This window comes from Dermacentor andersoni, chromosome 1 (genome assembly GCF_023375885.2).
Source record: "Dermacentor andersoni chromosome 1, qqDerAnde1_hic_scaffold, whole genome shotgun sequence".
Lineage (NCBI taxonomy): Eukaryota > Metazoa > Arthropoda > Arachnida > Ixodida > Ixodidae > Dermacentor > Dermacentor andersoni.
Window position 1 is genome coordinate 222,638,361 of NC_092814.1, and position 17,746 is coordinate 222,656,106.

The 17,746-nt window shown below is 47.1% G+C and overlaps 1 protein-coding gene across 3 annotated transcripts in view; it reads left to right on the forward strand.

The window, feature by feature from the left end:
• The window catches only part of poe (E3 ubiquitin-protein ligase-like protein poe), a 590,397-nt gene that overhangs the window by 544,872 nt on the left and 27,779 nt on the right, over positions 1–17,746 (forward strand). For all 3 annotated transcript variants that reach the window (XM_055063706.1, XM_055063707.1, XM_055063708.1), the window contains one exon: positions 9,419–9,503. In XM_055063706.1, the coding sequence (XP_054919681.1) occupies positions 9,419–9,503 (85 nt within the window). The remainder of the gene's footprint in view (positions 1–9,418; positions 9,504–17,746) is intronic.

Here is a 17,746-nt window from a genome sequence, read left to right on the forward strand (position 1 = left end):
TATGAAGCCTACAAATGATAAAGTCGAGGCAAGTTTGGTTGTAGTTAATGGAAGTGCGGAAAGTGACGAAAGGAATGAAATGGGGCATCTGCTTAAGAATGTTGGGTGCGTGCAGACCGCTTGGTATGTCTTCAAGAGTCGTTCGCGTAGCATTCAACAGATGGTAAGCGTGATCATCATTAGCTAGACTCTATCGATATATCGATAGAGTCTTAGATATTGCTGCGACAAGTGCAGGGTGCGATCATTACACGGGAAAGAAAAAAAATCAAATTTTGACAACAAAATTCAGGTGTACGATCATTACGTGAGTGCGATCATTATGCGAGTAAATACGGTATATGTCATTTTGGAGCATTTATAGTTTCATTCTGTGACTGTCAAACACAGACATACTCACTAAAGCATAAGTCATAAACAAAAATTGGGTTGTCAGTGGTCCTTTAATTCAACCCACAGGATAACTTTATCAATTTTGCGTGTACTGTCGGGGTCGTATTAATGGAAGTCGGCTGTATAATGAGGTTCGACTGCAATGTTGTCTGAATGTCTATCAAGTAGCACCTACAGGATGTCGCAGAAGGCACATTGTGCAAGGACTACTTTAGTGTGTCATCAAGTTGTATCAAGAACTGCTTCTACTGTGCTTGGATACATGCACAGGATATTTTTAACAGAATTCCTCTTGCCCTCATCATCATTGCTAACCATGCTGCAGGTCACTGTGCACAGTGTCATTGCTTGTCACTGTACTGTGGGGGCCAGGTGAACTTGGGACAACACACGAATAGCCTTCCCAGAGAGTAGCGGCACATGTTCTCCAAAAATTGCTACAGAATGTTTCATTTATAGACTGTGTTTCTGGCGTAAAAAAAAAGCTGTTTCTTAAGTATCTTTTGTGTGTGTGTGTATATATATATATATATATATATATATATATATATATATATATATATATATATATATATATATATATATATATACATAATATGGGGTTTGCTAAAAGTGAAATACACTGAATAGAGTACAACAAATATATTTTTGAAAGGTGAGTTTGAGCAGGAAAATGCCAGCACTCATTTAAGTAACACATACAGTAATACCTTGTTATAACGAAATCGCTTTATTCAAAATTTATTCTGGTCCCGACCCAAATGCATGCATTTTAAGCTGCATTACACAAAGTGCACGAAGAGCTTGACCCACTTAGAGTGAAGTGGCGAGTGGCGGCGACCAAAAGTACCAAACCCACAACCGATGACCGCCTAGTAAAGGGTACCAAGCGAGTGCAGAGTGCTCCCAGCTGTTTACTGCGGAGTGAACGGAAGCTGTCAAATTCTCTGGTGCAGCGTGCCCGAACTGTTAATCTTGGTCGCATTCGCATCGCTGATGTCCCCTGTGATAAAATCCACGCGAAAATAAAGTTTTCCTGACGCTTTGCAATGCCAGAATACCACGGTTTCTTGGATGCCAAAAAGTGACCAAAAGACCGCAAGCAGATTTGCACTGTAGCATTCCACGGGGTGTGCTCAATTAGCAAAGCTTTACCGCTTTAAAGAGCACTTCTGGCTCTGAAACATGCCGAAAAGCACGAAGTGTCCCTCCGATTATAAGTGCCACAATCGACACGAGGAGCTACGTTAACAAATCGGGAAGACGACTTTGGGGAAGTCGGTCTAGAAATTTGCTCACCGCTTGCCATAATCGGCCTGCATCGCAATAAAACACCACCCCTAGCTTCGTTGCACTTTTGACAATGCAAATCGACCAATAACTTGCCAAAAACACAAAAAATCCAAGCGTGGCCAGCAGCGAGTCAGGCTGTCAACATGGCGGGTCAACGCAAGCTGATGTTTCCCCAGTGATTTTTCTTGAGCTGGTCATGCTCGATTCGCGCCATCCGACTTAAGACAAATGGTCTAAATGCGTGGTAGGGTCATTGAATTTTGCTTCTAGACATTTGTCAATGGCACGGACGTGACGGTGTGCGAACACCGACACTCAAACCGTAGAATTAGCACAGTGTCATTGACAATGGTGTGCCGAAAGACTCGTTTTGAAAACTTCACTGTGGTACACCTCAGGAAAAAATTGCCCAGTGATCATGCAGAGCCCCTACTGCAAAACCGTTCAGTTTTCACGATCGCAATGCGTACCCATAATGAGCGCCTCATCATTTTTTGAGCACAACAAACACAACCTCAGACTCGAGCCATAGCATTTGCGGTGCTTTCCAGCACGATACTCTCATAGTCTTCCGTGGCCTCCGCACCCCCCCTATAGAAGTGGCCACTGCCTTCCCCTCTTCACTTGCTCTCCAGTGTGCGAGTCGTTTGGACGCCAGTCACTCCTCTCACTTGCCTTCATGTCAACTCCTTGCCTCGTCACTGCCAGTTTCAACGTCGCTGCCCCTTCAAAGCTACCCTCTTCTGGTCTGCCCTCCCGAGCCCAATCTTCCACCAACAGGTGCCCTTCCGCGGTTCCTGCTTCTTGGTCTCCGCAACTCCAATCGCCTTTCTTCCACTACACATGAAGCCAATGCCAAGCAATGGCTGGCTTGAGCGGTTCAAGAAATGTCATGGTGTGACCTCCGAGTCGATCAGCGGTGAAAGTGCAGCCATTGCAACCATCACCATCACCAGCGCACACTGATGAGGAAAGCGAGATGCCCTGATGACATTTTGAAGCTTCTGCCTTCTGCATTGCCTGCCGCATTCAGCCACTTTGGCACCGACGGTGTGTGCATTTGGATCCATGTTGCAGGCCATGTAATTGTGTGTCGGAGGGCTTCGTTAGGCTTGCCTCGCATGTAGTTTATAGTGATAAATAAATCTGCACTTACTGGAAACGCTGAAGCTCTCGCCTTTTAAATGGGCCATAAATATCTCAAGTTCAACAATGGCTGGCTTGAACGGTTGAAGAAACAACATGGCGGGACCTTGAAGTTGATGATTGGCAAAAGCGCAGCTGTGAACCGTGACACTGTAGACGTATGGCACCAACGTCTGCTCCAAGCTCTACTTGAAAAGTATGAAGCCAAAGACATCTACAACCTAGATGAGGCTGCATTTTTCTACAAGATGCTGCCAAATCGCACGTTCACCACCGCCGGCGGATCCTCTTCCAGAGGAAAACAGAGCAAGGAGTGTGTCACGGTGCTGTTTGGTGCCAATGCAACAGGCAAGGACAAGCTTCTCTTGTTGATACTGGGGAAGGCGGAGAAGCCGCGGTGCTTCCGAAATGCAACTATTCCCGAGGAATGCACCTACAGAAGTAACGAGCGAGCTTGAATAACTGCTGCTATTTTTAAGACTATGTGCGCCTTCTGGATAGACGATTCGATGCAAAGGATCGGCGAGTGCTTTTCATAATTGACAATTGTCTGAACCACGGGAAGATTCACAACCTAAAGGCGATCACTGTGGAATTTTTGCCTGCAAACACAACTGCAGTACTGCAACTGATGGATCAGAGCATCATTGAGACCACCCAGAAGCTGTACCTCAAGGCTCTTTTGCAGCGCATGCTCGCAGCATATGATGCCAGCAAGATCTACAGCATTGATTTTCTTGGTGCGATCCATTTGCTGAACTTTTTATGGAAATAACTCGCACCTTTGAAGGTCGCCAACTGCTTTAGCTTTTCTTGAGGGGTTGCTTATATCGAATTACCGTTTATAACAAATTTTTTTCGGTGTCCCGCTGACTTCGTTATAACAAGGGATTACTGTATGTGCAATATGTGCACTGATTACATGTATAAATATGTTGTGATGAAAATGAAAATTAAGGGCAGTAATTGCTTTCTTTCAATATGGCTCATTAAGGCAGCACAATAATCATCTAAAATGTTGACTCAGTGTAGTGATCACATGGTTACTTGGCAATACTGTCTGCAAATCTTGAAGTATACACAGTCGGCATTTATTACAGTGCATATGCTTCACAACGTTGCCAATTCTAACCCTCCATTCTTGCTTTATTTTTGTGTGTTGCTACATAAATATTGCACTAATAAAAAGGGCAAAGGGCCACCATTGTACAATGCCCCAACGAGAAACACCTCTGAAATTGCTGGAAAAAAACACTTTCATTTAAGCCTGCAATGTTGAAACACAGTTACACTTGTCCACCTTTATTTCTGGTCATGGAGAGACATTTGTACAAAAAAAAAACTCTATGTTTTCTTAGTCAAAACTTAATTAGTATAGTAAATAATTCATTAGTAATTTTTTTTGCTGAACTCTGCTCAACTGAAAGCTCACTATAGCATAAAATAATTGATACTGTAGGCTATGCATTAGGTTTACCATGATTAAATCAGAGTTTTGAGGTATGATACATTGGGCATTACAGGCTTAAATAAATACTGAGAAATACTGGCACGCCCCTTATGGTAGAAATAGTGATAGCAAAATACCAGCGAGCTTTCAGTTAAGTATTATTGCTAAAAAAAATACAAGAGTTCTTTCTTTGGATGAATGACAAAAAAATGTGCACCAATGTTTTTTATGCTAGAAACTGATAATGGTAAACCCCAATTTTATATTAGTGCATGTTTTGGCAGATGGCTCAATGAAGTTATTTTAAAGAAAAAGCAATTTAATGTATGAATAAAACTTAAAGTAAATCAGTCCATCAATCAAAGTTGATTAGTGTTGAAATTTGGGCCTGTTGCTACTTTATCTTGAACGTTTTTCAGTGTAGCGCAACTAGTACAAAGACGCAGAAAAGGAACGAGACGTACACACACCACTAACTTGCAAAAAATGAAAAATAAAACGTCAAATTTCAGTCAGTGACGATAACAGTGATGCCTTACGCCAAAACGATGATGGTAGCATTTTGATTGCTGTCCACATTTGTGACAGAGCTACAGAACCTCATGTGCATTTGATCTTTGACCAGTTTTTCCTCCACAATTTTTTTTTAAATGTGGTGAATGGCACGGCTTTAAGTTTGAGAGAACTAAGTTTTCCTGACACGAAAAGATAGGGTACAGTAAAGTTTGTGCAAGCTGACTTGTGGGGCAGTGCAAGGGTCCTGTAGTTGTTCTTAATCGAATGGAAGAAAATGCTGGCTATAGCTGCAGAAAGTACACATCATTTCTAATGCAGGCTGAAATGTAAAAAAAAAAAAAATTACTGGTAACAGACAGAAGAAAAAGTTCCGTAGTATCTATAAGTGGTTTAGAGGCTTAAAGTTTCTGGTTATATAAAGATTGAAACTGCTTTTCAGTAGCATCTGAGCCTGAGCTTGGTTATATGGATTCATAATAGAAAAACAGCTCAAATAACAGGACAAGAAACATAGGACAGGGGGCAGCACTGACTTCAAATGAAGCAGTGATTGAATAACCATTGCATATTGTGGTCTCTCTGTAGTACTCAAGGGGATGCCAATTACCACAAGTTCGAATTCAGTGATCCACAGAGCTGTGTCATCCATTGCCACTCGAATACTGTTTCACCACTGCGTACACATGTTCAGCCTCTAAAGGCAAGCACCAGGAGAAACACAGTGTTGCCCAAGTTAAAGGAGAGATGTTTTTTACACTTTGTCTCCAACAGTACCCATCACCTGTTCCCGAGCAGCAAAGTAAGCAAAGGCTTCTGCACCAAGGACAAATGCACAGAATGGGTGGTGTTAGCAAGCATATTGCTGAAGGAGGATAGCCTCCTGCGATGTTCTGCAAACAGAGAAAGGGTTTCTCTGGCTCTTCCGTGTGCTCCTTCTCAGCAGGAAAAAAGCCAAATTGTGGGAGTGGGAGAGCATAGTGCAATCTCCATCAGCATTCACCTTCGATGAGTGCAGCCTGGCATTGTAGGATCGCACATATGCCCTAGGCACGAGACTAGGTACTGGGGGTGTGCGGACACTCAAATAACACCAAATTGAATAATGATGGTTTAAATAATTTGATTTGCAAATCAAATGTCTACTATTTGATTTTTCGAATGTTAGATATATTTAGTATAGAGACCGGCACAGTGCCACATGTGACGTGCGCCGCGGAGCCCCTCGTGCTTGATGCCTCCCAAGCAAGCGTTGCACTTTGTTTTCGGCACAAAAGGAGTGCCAAGCGTGCCATGGTATCACTGCGTATGCTCTTGACGTCGGCCCAATGAGGGGATCACGCATATAGCACTTAAATGTGGCACTTCGCAGAATGGCACCGCATCGACCGAGTTAGCCTCTGTCAGTACAAAGTTCATTCAGGTTAATAGGACCGATCGAAATGATAACGCTACATGGACAGAGGGAATGGCAACAGAAGCAGTTCATATTTTGTAAAGTGCACATGTGCTAAGATCGGGACGATTAGCTGCCAATAGGCACGCAGATCGTGTTGAATACAAAGCGACGACACTTCAACAACTGCCAATCTAACGCGTGACCTCAGGATTTGCCACCCATATGAGCATGTTAGCGGCAAGCATTCCGCAACGGCTTCCAACCCATTACTACATCAGCCAGCGGCGAATTTTTGTGAAGGCCACACTGCCTAAACCATACACTGCCTAGGCCATTAAGCTTAATCAGCACTGCTTCATTGGACGTCGGGGACTTCATGTTACAGTTTGGTGCTGAATCAACGCAGGTCTATTTGCAGCAGCTGCATGACACTTGGAAAGTGGAAAAACCACCTCACAAAAGAAAGCGAGTGCACGGGATGACAAGAAAGTTTTCAGCAAACCATTTCAGCAAACCCTACAGCGGCCTTTCGTTCCCAATGCCATTCGTAGACACAGATCAGTCTCTTTTTGTAGTTTGGAGCAGCCCATCACAAGACTAGCTTTGGATTTACACAGCAGGCATGAAAGTGGGATGACCCAGTTGCACAGATTTGCGTGGGTGGCGCAAATGCGTGCAACAAAGTGGGAGCGGGGAGCATCATGCTAACTTTTCGTGACCTTCCAGATTGCAAAATCTTTGAAAGGTGGAAAATCATGCCAAACCAGACAGTAAAATGGCATGTTCCACGCCTGCTCTTTATCCTCGACGACGGCTACGCACAGAGCGGTAATGAAGTCACATGATGCACAGTCCTTTCGTTTGTTGTGCACATAGGCCTTACAATAACATTGTGCTAACATTAGGGCCCGCAATAGCATTGCAGAAACTGCAATGCTTACATTTGCACAAACTTGCAACAGTCCAGAGGGAAGGTAGATAGAGTGGTAGAGAGGAGGTAGGGAGAGGAGGCATAGAATAGGTAGAAACAACGCAGTCATGAAATGAGTGAATAATGGCCTTGTCATCCTTCGTTCACAGCTCCCATACATGGGGGAGGGAGTGAGAAGGAAAAGATGAAGTAAGAAGGCAAGCAAACTCTACTACTTGACCTGACAGTGGTTGCTGACAAGCTGAATAAATTTAAGTTGAAAATACACAAAGGTGCATTTAAGCACCGTAGCCTCTAGGCGACACTATGGAAGCCGGCCACACGTCAGATCAAGACTTCTTTGCTCGCCATGGTAGCTTTGCGGTGAGGCGTTGCTCGAGGTCATGGGTTTAATTCCGACCGGGGCAGCCGCATTTTCATAATCGTGTACTTAGATTAATGTGCATTTTAAAGAACCCTAGGGGGTCAAAATTAATTCAGAGTCCACCACTACGGCATGCCTCGTAATCTAGTTGTGGTTGTGGGGATGCTCGACTCTCACGTGTCCCCTGATGTTGTTTTCCTCTCATGGCTCTCACGTCCCCTGTAATCCGGCTTTGCATAGCTAAGCACCGGCAGCAGTCAGTGTGGTTGCAGCATATTATGAGAGATGGCACGAGTGTTGCGTAGCTAATGCCACCTAACGGAGGGGTTAACAAGGACGTGAAAGGGAGTAGGCTCTTCTTTGGCTTGGGCTCGTCGAGCTGTGTGGACATTTCGCATGCTTGCTCACTGTTTGCAGGACCGTCCTGCTAAAGGCTAGGGAGCAGGACACCAGAACATACAAACTCAGTTGTTCAAACGTGCCACCATTTCTCGTGACCGTACACGCGAGTGATTAGACGTTGGTGTCCAGCATGGGGGTGAACATATTCGCTCACTGTCCGTTCGTGGTGAGTCTGACATCCTCGATTTGTTGCATGCCCATCAGCATGTTCTATGGGTAGAAATTTGGCTAGCAGGCATTAGTGTATGGAAGGTGCAATAAGTGCCCTTTCAATTGTTTGCACTGCTGTGTTGTTGTTCCTTTGTCCCGAAAGCATGTGTGAGACCCCACACGGTTTTGGCATGTACATCCCCATATTTCAATTAAAGTTTAACGCTTCTGCCACGATGCGATGGGCCACTTGAGGCAATGACAATGCTAACCTTCTTAGAGGTTATGAATAATGCCGCACAACAACGCCTCAAACAAACATGTCTCGCTTTGTGTTGTCAAGTCGGGGGTCCGTGCGGCCAACGAAGTTTCCATTGATGATGCCGTGCCGGGAGAAAGGGTTCCGAGTGACATTTAAGAGAATGAAAAAAAAAATGATTATATTCAAAAAAGTACATGGTTGAGTTTTATAGTATGGCTCCAACTATCGGAGCACACTATGGTAGCGTCTTTGCATGTCCGAGTGTCGCACTGTTTCCGAGCGTCCCCCTCCCTTTTTGGCCATCTGGTTCTGCTTTTTATGCCCTGCGTCGTCATTGTTCAGTCGCTTCCACCAATCCAGCATCAGGAGACCGATGACCTCAGGTCCCACCAATCCGGAGGTCAGTTGCCCTTTTCCTCTGAAGGGAGAAACGCACGCACATCACTGGGCACAAACAGGGAAAAGGGGGAGAATGTATGCTGACTCCGTCTCCGGTGTGGTCGTGCCAATTTGTGCAGCTGGCAGGTGTGAAGAAGCGTAGCCTTGCATGGACCTCAACTCTGGCATGGACGTTCATCATGCCATTTGACAAGGGGTTGGCTCGTTTCCCATAATTGCTTCATCCGTGACCGGAGTTTTGTCGCGGAGTGAATGGCCGACCATATCGGCCTTGATGGGCTCTTCGTGACGGTCAGGAGAGATGACGTTGCTATCTTCAAGCCTTGAAGTAAATGATGAGGCGTGACAACTGCATGTCGCCGGGGTGGCATCCCCGGCTCAGTGTTCTTTGTGCTATGTAAACAGCAGTGATGCACACAAGGTAACGTTTAGCACTAACTTAGAACTCTAGTAGTTGAAGAAGTAAATTTTCTGTCAACATCCCCGCTAATTATCCTCAATCAAAACAAACATCACAGAAATCCATGTGATTTTTTTACAATTGCTGCAGTGTTTATTGTTCTTTAATTACAATTATTGATTTCTAATGTGCTGTTCAGCCACATGTGATGTGTGGTAGGTGTGTACATTGTGCACTTTCTAAATGTTACTACAGGAGAGAGAACCAAACATATATATATATATATGTATGTATATATGTGCTTTTTTTTTTTAAGGACAAGGTGTGTAGCAAGAGAGGAGAAGAACCTTTCGAACTTCCTGGAGATGTCGCCTGAACGGCAGATTGAAAACTGTTATGAGGTGAGACAACAAAAACACAGCTTTTTTTTTTTTCCTTTTCTTTCTTTTTTTTTTCTTGCCAGATGCCTTGCAGCTGTTGGTTTAGATTAATTTGAGCATATTTTTCAGCACCAAGCACTACAAGTGAGTGATGTGCCTTTAACAAAAGATTACTTGAAAACTTTGTTTTATTTTGCTTCATGATATATAAAACATGTTTGTGCTGGTTTCTTTTTAGTAATGCGTTCGGTACTGATTTAGTTTTGATAAACCTCATTGTGACAAAAGTCAGTGAGGAAATGTATTTGAGCGGAAACATTGTAAAATAACAGGATGTGAGAAAGGGACATGCAACAATGCTGTTGTCTGTCCCTTTCTCACGTCCTGTTATTTTGTGCTGTTTCCACTCAAGTCATGAACCAACCAGCCCGAATGCATACGCTTCTGGACAATGTACTTTTTTTTTTATGTTTACTATAGCAATATGCCAGTTGGTTACCCTGTCAAAGAAGAAACAAAGTTCAATAAAGCAGCACATTAGACAACAAAAACCATCTCCATATTAAGGTGAAGTTTCTTACAAGCCTCAAGCTCCAGTAGGAGTAATACGTGAGGCAGGTTTTATAATATATATTTACAAGTTGAAGCATTACAAAGTTGGAAAGTAACAAAATCTGCGTAGACATAGGCAAATTATTATGGTAAACATATTAAAACAAGGGCCAGAACCTTAACAGCACTCACCTGTACAGTCGAACTCACTTATAACAATATTCTAATGCCAAGAAAATTGCATTGCTATAACCGATGATTGTTGTAGTTGCGTTGCACAAAGAAAAAAAGAAGAGGTTACTAACATCAAACATTTGAATTAGACAGAAAGAAGTACTCTCAAACGCACTTATAACTGTAGCATCTTTGTGAACCTTTGTGTGTGTTCTGTGGTAAAATAAGCTGCTTACTCCAATGATGCAATAAATTTGGCTTCTGAGTGTCTATGCTGACAGGAAAAAATGTGCAGAATGCTGGAAAAGAAATGCGAGCCACTGCACTCACTGTGTGTGGCGCACAGCACCCGGCGCACCTTTGCAACATTGCGAGCCTCCTGCGCCTCTCTTCTCGAGGTGCAGGAGACGGGAGAGAGGCACAGGAGGCTCGCAGTGTGGCGAAGGCATGCCAGATACACAGGTGGGTACTGGCCTATGTACAGATCCTTTTCCAGGATTTTGGGTGGCACAGACACTCAGTAGCCAGATTTGATTGTAATAACCAATAACATGGCATGGGAGCATAGTAGTAAGCAGTTTATTTTGCCACAGAACACACACAAAAGACCACTGTGCCAGACCTGCTCCTTGTTATATTCGACATATTGTTAAAGCTGGTACAGTTAAACCTGGATATAATGAAATTGACAAATGCTCGAACATTTTGTTACAAAGTGGATTTCATTATATGCAGGTTCAGCATGAAAATCCGAAAAAGAAATGCACAAATTTAACAAAGGGTGAACTGGAGGTACTCACCCAAAACACATTTATTTAGCGGCAAATAACTGTGTTATTTTGCTCTGTTGCTTGTTTGTGAGGGTGCGGCAATACTAAATGCTTGTAAGATATCATGGAACACAACGCTGCTCCATCATTATTTAGCGAGCCCGCGACACGGCATAAGATGTCAATGGCATCCAGCACTTCCTTCGCGGAAGGCAACGCATGTGATGAATTGACCTACAAAGAACCGTCATCGTCACTGTGATATCGGACACTTTCCACCAGCCCCTCATTCAAGATCTCTTCGGTAGTGATGGCGCAGTCGTCTGCATACAAAAAATCGCAAAGCTGCACGTCGTCTGGGGCTCCTCCATTCGCGCGCAGTGAAACCCAAGCGTCGGCGAGATCGGGCGGGCCTGAAAGCTCCTCCTCTCCACTGTCAGTTTCTGCATCCTGAACCTCTTTTATGATCCGGGCCTTGCTGAAGCAGTTCATAATAATGTCTGTACTTGTTTCCTGCCAGGATGCTTCAAGCATCTTAACTGCTTGAAAAATGTCCACCTTTGTTTCCCGCTGAAGACGAAAATTCAGAAGCAGCCTTTGGATTAGTCTATGCCGGTAGGAACACTTCACACTGTTAATAATTCCTCTGTCAAAGGGCTGAATGAGCAATGTACAGTTCTGGTATTCAATGTTAGACAGCATGAGGCCTTTAACATGGTGCGCAGTGCAGTGGTCTACGAATAGACAAGTTCTGTGCCCTTGTTTCTTGATATCTTTGTCGAACTCTCTCAACCAGTCACTAAATAAGTCCCATGTCATCCATGCTTTCGCGTTTGCCATTTATTGCACAGGCACTCTGTGTGTCCCTTTAAAGCATCTGGGTCGGGCGCTTTTGCCAATAACCAGTAGGACTTGCTTGTCGTTCTGTCCCAATTTACACAGAGCAAAACAGTCAAACGACATTTACTCTGCTTGTCGCTGTGGCAGACGTCTCCTTTTAGCGTAAGGGTGCGGTTTGGGAGCAACTCGTAAAAAAGGGCCGTCTCGTCAGCGTTGTATGTATGCCTGGTAGCTTGTGCTCAGTCCAAGTGGCACCATCGCTGTCCTTAGAGGAGGATTCACCTAGTAACAATGCCAACGATTCCATACCTGCTTTTGAAGCTTTGAAGCCACCTGTTACTTGCTTTTATATCATTGCAGCCCAAGATACAAGCATAATCCCTTGCTTTTTGCTGCAAAACAGTGTCACGGATGGGAGCATTTCGTGCTCTCATGTCCATGAAACAAGTAAACACCGCTTTGTCGACGTCGGCGTATGTTGATGGCTTTAACTTCTTCCTGCAGTCGGTACCTGACTTTACTGCACTGTGAATCGCATCTTTTGCGTCCAGAATTGCAAACAGAGAACTAGCTGGGATGCCAAATTGGGCAGCTACATCCTTTTTTCACCTCCAGAAACGGCATCTAAGATGGCCAGTTTGTCTTCAAGAGTCAATATTTTGCGTTTCTTCATCAAGGCACTCATCCTTGGCATGATAAACCAATGTGACTGGATGTGTGGACACAGGAACCAACTCGCATGCGCGCATGGCGTTAAAAACGAAGGAACGGACAAAGAGAGACCACGAGTCCACGAGACACGGAAAGCTACGGTCCTTTTCTTCTTTGTAGTGTAACTTGGTGTCAGGTTAACAAAGTGAAGTGCAGAGTCTTCTGCAGATACCAAAGAGTGGCGCTGCTGATGCACCGCTGGCAACCCACAAGTGGCAGCAACATTACTCAGAATGAGCGACGGGATGTTTGAAGGGAGAAGGAAACAAGGACACAACCGCCGCGGCAAAAATCTTGCTGCGCCGTGCTCCCATATGGGCTGCAGAATACCCAAAACCACCAAGAAGAAGAACCGCATTGCTAGCCAGCTCAAGGGATGCATTGGGTGCCTCAGTGCGCCGGCGGAACTCTGCAGAAGCCTCGCTATCGCTGGGGCATGTTGCGCCGTGCTTCCCTGCGTGTTGCGCTGCCGGCATTCTGCAGGAGCCTCGCTGTTACCGGGGCTACTACATGCGCGCCAAGCGCGATGACACCACTTTGCTCTCCATCGTTGGTGGGGCAACTGCGAGTGATGCATGTGGCTGCTGCTCGCGCTAAAATAACAAAATTTGGGGCAAAATCACTAGATGGTCGGCGGGGGCAATTCGTTATTTCCAGGGTGTCTCCCGCTGCCACTTTGTTACATAGAGGTCAGTAATACATGTGCTTCTATGGAGTGACGGGGAATAGAAAAGCTTCAGAATATCGAGGAATTTGTTGTATGGAGGTTTGTTATACGCAGGTTTAACTGTATTATTATAAGTGGGTTCAATTGTATGCCATATGTGAGGAAGGGATAGAAGTGATTCTTTCAACATAGCTTTGGGTTTTTTTACAATAACCTTGGTACAAAGGCTGTGCTGCATCTTCTCAAGTCTTTCTAAAAGAAAAATGTGTATTTCCCATATTGGTAATGATGACAGCTCACTATGTATGTCGACCCGCGGCAGTAGCTTAGTGGCTATGGTGTTTTACTGCAGAGTTCGAAGTCACGATTTGAATGCCGGCCACCGCAGCCACATTTCGGTGGGGGTGAAATGAAAAAACCCTCATGCATTGGGTTCATGTTAAAGGACCCCAGATAGTCAAAACTAACCCAGAGTCCCCCACTATGGCATGTCTCCTTATAATGTCGTGGTTTTAGCAAGTAAAACTCCAGAATTAAATTTAATATAGAGCTTAACTTCTATATAACAAAGTTGGTAATATCGGCAATTTGCTTTGTTATATTGAAATTCAACCTTTTGTGCAAATACAATCGCTGATGGATTTGTCTTATACGGAAGTGGCTGCAAAATTTTCCGAATTATCGGGCTATTGGAAAAAAGCAAACTTGAATTAAAGAAAGTTGCAGGTTTGCCCGAAAGGCCAAGCATCGATTGCAATAGCAAATTAGTAGACAGCTATACGAAGTAAAGATATTAGTTTTATTGGCTGTATAAACTTGCAAACATTCGCGCGCGCAGGTAAGCATGAACACATCTAGTTCGATGACCACGGAAACTCGCTGTCAAAATGCTAGAGTGAAGAAACGCGGCAGCAGCAGCGAGGAAATTGACCTTTGTGCTGACTCTTGCTGCAACGCGAACTAAACGTTGAAAGCACAGCACATACAAAGCTACCGGCACTCCGCGTACTTTGTCCACATCGCAGATCGCTTTGAAGATGAGACCCACGTGGGCACGCACTTTCTCCATGTCGCAGATCGCTTGCAAGATACGGTGCCCGCGCGGCCACACTGTAAGCCGCAGCCACCGGAGCAAAACACCCCCTCCTCCCTCGCCTTCCGCCCCTGTGCCTCGTGCATGACAGAAGATGGTGCGCTTCCACCCCGCCTTCCTCCTTCGCGTTGTGGGAGATACGGGGTTCTCCTCCATACTCTTGGGACAAAGGAACGACAACACAGTAGTGCAAACAGTCACAAGGGCATTTATTGCACCTTTCATAGATCAATGCCTGCTAGCCGAGTTGCTATCCCCAAAACATGCCGATGGGCGCGCGACAAATCTAGAAGTCCGACTTACCGCGACCGCATGGCGAGCGAATATGTTCGCCCCATGCTGGATCCCAACGCCTGGTCATTCGCGTGTACGGTCACGCGGACGGTGGCGCGTTCCAAGGCGGCCACGCGAGGCGGTCTCGCAGAAGCATGGGTCGGCGGCGCGCGGGACGTCCACGCTGTCCCCCCGACCTGCCGGGAAAGAGCCAGCGCCTTGTCCCTCGGCGCCCGAGTAACCCCGCCGCGACAGTCGCGCCATCTCTCGCACCGCGCTTGTACCACCCGACCGCCGCGGGCGCCAGGCCACACGAGCCGTGCGGGAAAACAGCATATCAGGGGATGCGCTATGCGGGAAAAACATCAGGGGACGCGCGAGAGTCGCGCATCCCCACATCCCCCCAACCTTAAATCACTTCTTATTCCGGCGAAACATGTCACACGGTCTAACATTAACCCATTCTTCGCGAACAAGATGGTACATGCAACAGTGGCCGCGCCGGGGAAATGTCCACACGCTGTCCATAACATGCGAGCCGACTGTCCTTGGGGTACACCGCTGGCGTCCGCCGGTCACAGCAGCAGCTTTGCGACTCGACGGCACGATCCCAGGCCAGGACTCCGGAGACGACGACGCAGTAGTCGGTACGAGCAAGCGTCGCTCGCGCCGACGCGCCCTGCTGGCAAGAGCCGCCGTAGCTGTCGGTGACCGCTGGCTCCTTTGTCCGCCGCCGAGGGTTGTGAGCTGGATGCAGGAGGCCGCCGAAGTAACTGGCCACAGCATCACCATCGCCCGGGGTGACTCGATCGCAGTCCGGGGCAGCAGCGCAGACGATGTGCTGGTGACGGCAAACCAGGGGTGACTCCAATCACGCTGCGTGAACTCAACACACTCGGCAAACACTACAGTAGTGCAAGGGAGAGGAATTCTGCATGCGCATCGCCCACGTGGTACGATGTTCAACTCGGCTAGCAAAAGATCGGGCAGCTACTCAGTTGCTAAGTTCACGTGAACGAAGCTCGCTTTCTTGAGTCGAACGAGTAATTTCAATTCGTGCGAGGCTAACTAGAATGAGGGAAGCAACTTGCAACACCTCAACGCCACGGTCCACCAGGTTGTGTCCCTCCACGTGCGACAGGCAGCTTCGTAAAGCCTTAGGCCTAAAGCGTCGCTACTCTGACAACAACCGGCATCCAAAAACAACACTCAAAATGAGCGCAAAACAGGCAGCCGCGAGGAGACGTTAGCTCTGTGAGGTGGTCCTACTCCGCTCGGTGCACACAGCATCCGAGTTGACGGCGCCCACCGTCCCAGACGGTGTCGGAGCGCCCGGTGCCAGGCCGCAATACCAGTCAGCCCGTCGTGGCACCCGTGGCCCGCGGCCACCCGGCTCCCTGAGCCGCGACTTCATCCGAGTCAAAGAGATAGAAGAAGCTATTTACATAAGAAATTCGGACCACCCACGAGGCTTCCGTACTCACTCGCTTCAGGCTTGCCACTGCTCCGCGGGCGCTCAGCCTCGCTCTCCCAGGATGCAGACCGCGTGGCTCTCGTACTGACGAATGTCATTAAAGAAAACACTTGCGAAAAGGCTTAGCATGTTGACGTGTTCAAACTAACTACAGCCACCGCCGCCTCGCTCACGAAAGCACGCCGCCAACGCTAGCGATCAAAATCCACGCTAGCCCTACGCTTCGGTTCAAACTGGGGTTCTTTGTTCCTCGTTTCTTTGTTCTCTCTCTGTCGCAGTGCGCCATTAGCGGCCACCGGCGACCATTCGGCCATGTTTTGTGTAATTAGATTCATATTCGGACGTAACGTTAAAACGTGTTTTTGTATTGACTCCCAGTTTAATAAATGTACTTTCTGGCTTCTCGAGAGCTTTGTCTAGGGTCTCCTTTGCTGCGCGCGCGGTCTCGCCTTCCCCTAAGCTGTGGGGCCGGCGGGGCGCGTACGCGCGCAGCTGCGCGTCGGCACACGGAACGGGCCGGAGCAGGCGCGGGCGCGCGGTGCCCTGCACGCATGGCGGCTCGGAGTGCTCGAACCCGCGGTGGTCGTCCGGCGCGCGCGGAATCGGAGCGTGCGCGCCGTGAGCGTCGCGGGTGAAGACCACAAAACAAAGGTCTCGAACGAAGCAAAACTGTTAAATCTATCGTCCGATGCGCCAAGAGGTCCACGTTGGGCAGCCAGATGTGGGGAGATACGGGGTTCTCCTCCGTACTCTTGGGACAAAGGAACGACAACACAGTAGTGCAAACAATCACAAGGGCATTTATTGCACCTTTCATAGATCAATGCCTGCTAGCCGAGTTGCTATCCCCAAAACATGCCGATGGGCGCGCGACAAATCTAGAAGTCCGACTTACCGCGACCGCATGGCGAGCGAATATGTTCGCCCCATGCTGGATCCCAACGCCTGGTCATTCGCGTGTACGGTCACGCGGACGGTGGCGCGTTCCAAGGCGGCCACGCGAGGCGGTCTCGCAGAAGCATGGGTCGGCGGCGCGCGGGACGTCCCCGCTGTCCCCCCGACCTGCCGGGAAAGAGCCAGCGCCTTGTCCCTCGGCGCCCGAGTAACCCCGCCGCGACAGTCGCGCCATCTCTCGCACCGCGCTTGTACCACCCGACCGCCGCGGGCGCCAGGCCACACGAGCCGTGTGGGAAAACAGCATATCAGGGGATGCGCTATGCGGGAAAAACATCAGGGGACGCGCGAGAGTCGCGCGTCCCCACAGCGTGTGCGAAGTTGAGCCGCGATCATTGGTTGACTCTCACAAGCTTTCGCTCGCACATACAGCGTACGGCGTGTGGCGACAATGTCGTGTTTGGACTTTATAAGGAACATCACGGCAATGGCAGAAATGCACTTGAAGTGTCTATATAATTGCAATAAGACATTCATTTTGTAGAATTTGAGAGTCGGCAACGAAAGGTGCGGTTTCATGTAGTGTCGACAATATTGTCACATTGGCGGTACGCAGCAAAGCCAGCCACGTTTTTACATCCACTTCACTCCTGTAGCTGATAGTATTGCCTGCAGTGGCACAATGCTGTCATGAAAAGCACCAGCAGTGGGGAACAAATGCTTCTTCTGTCCCTGCCTTAAATGTATCTCCGATACTCAGGATCATGCAGCCTCCAGTACTAAACTCATGGGAAGACAGTGCACGATGCCTAGTCA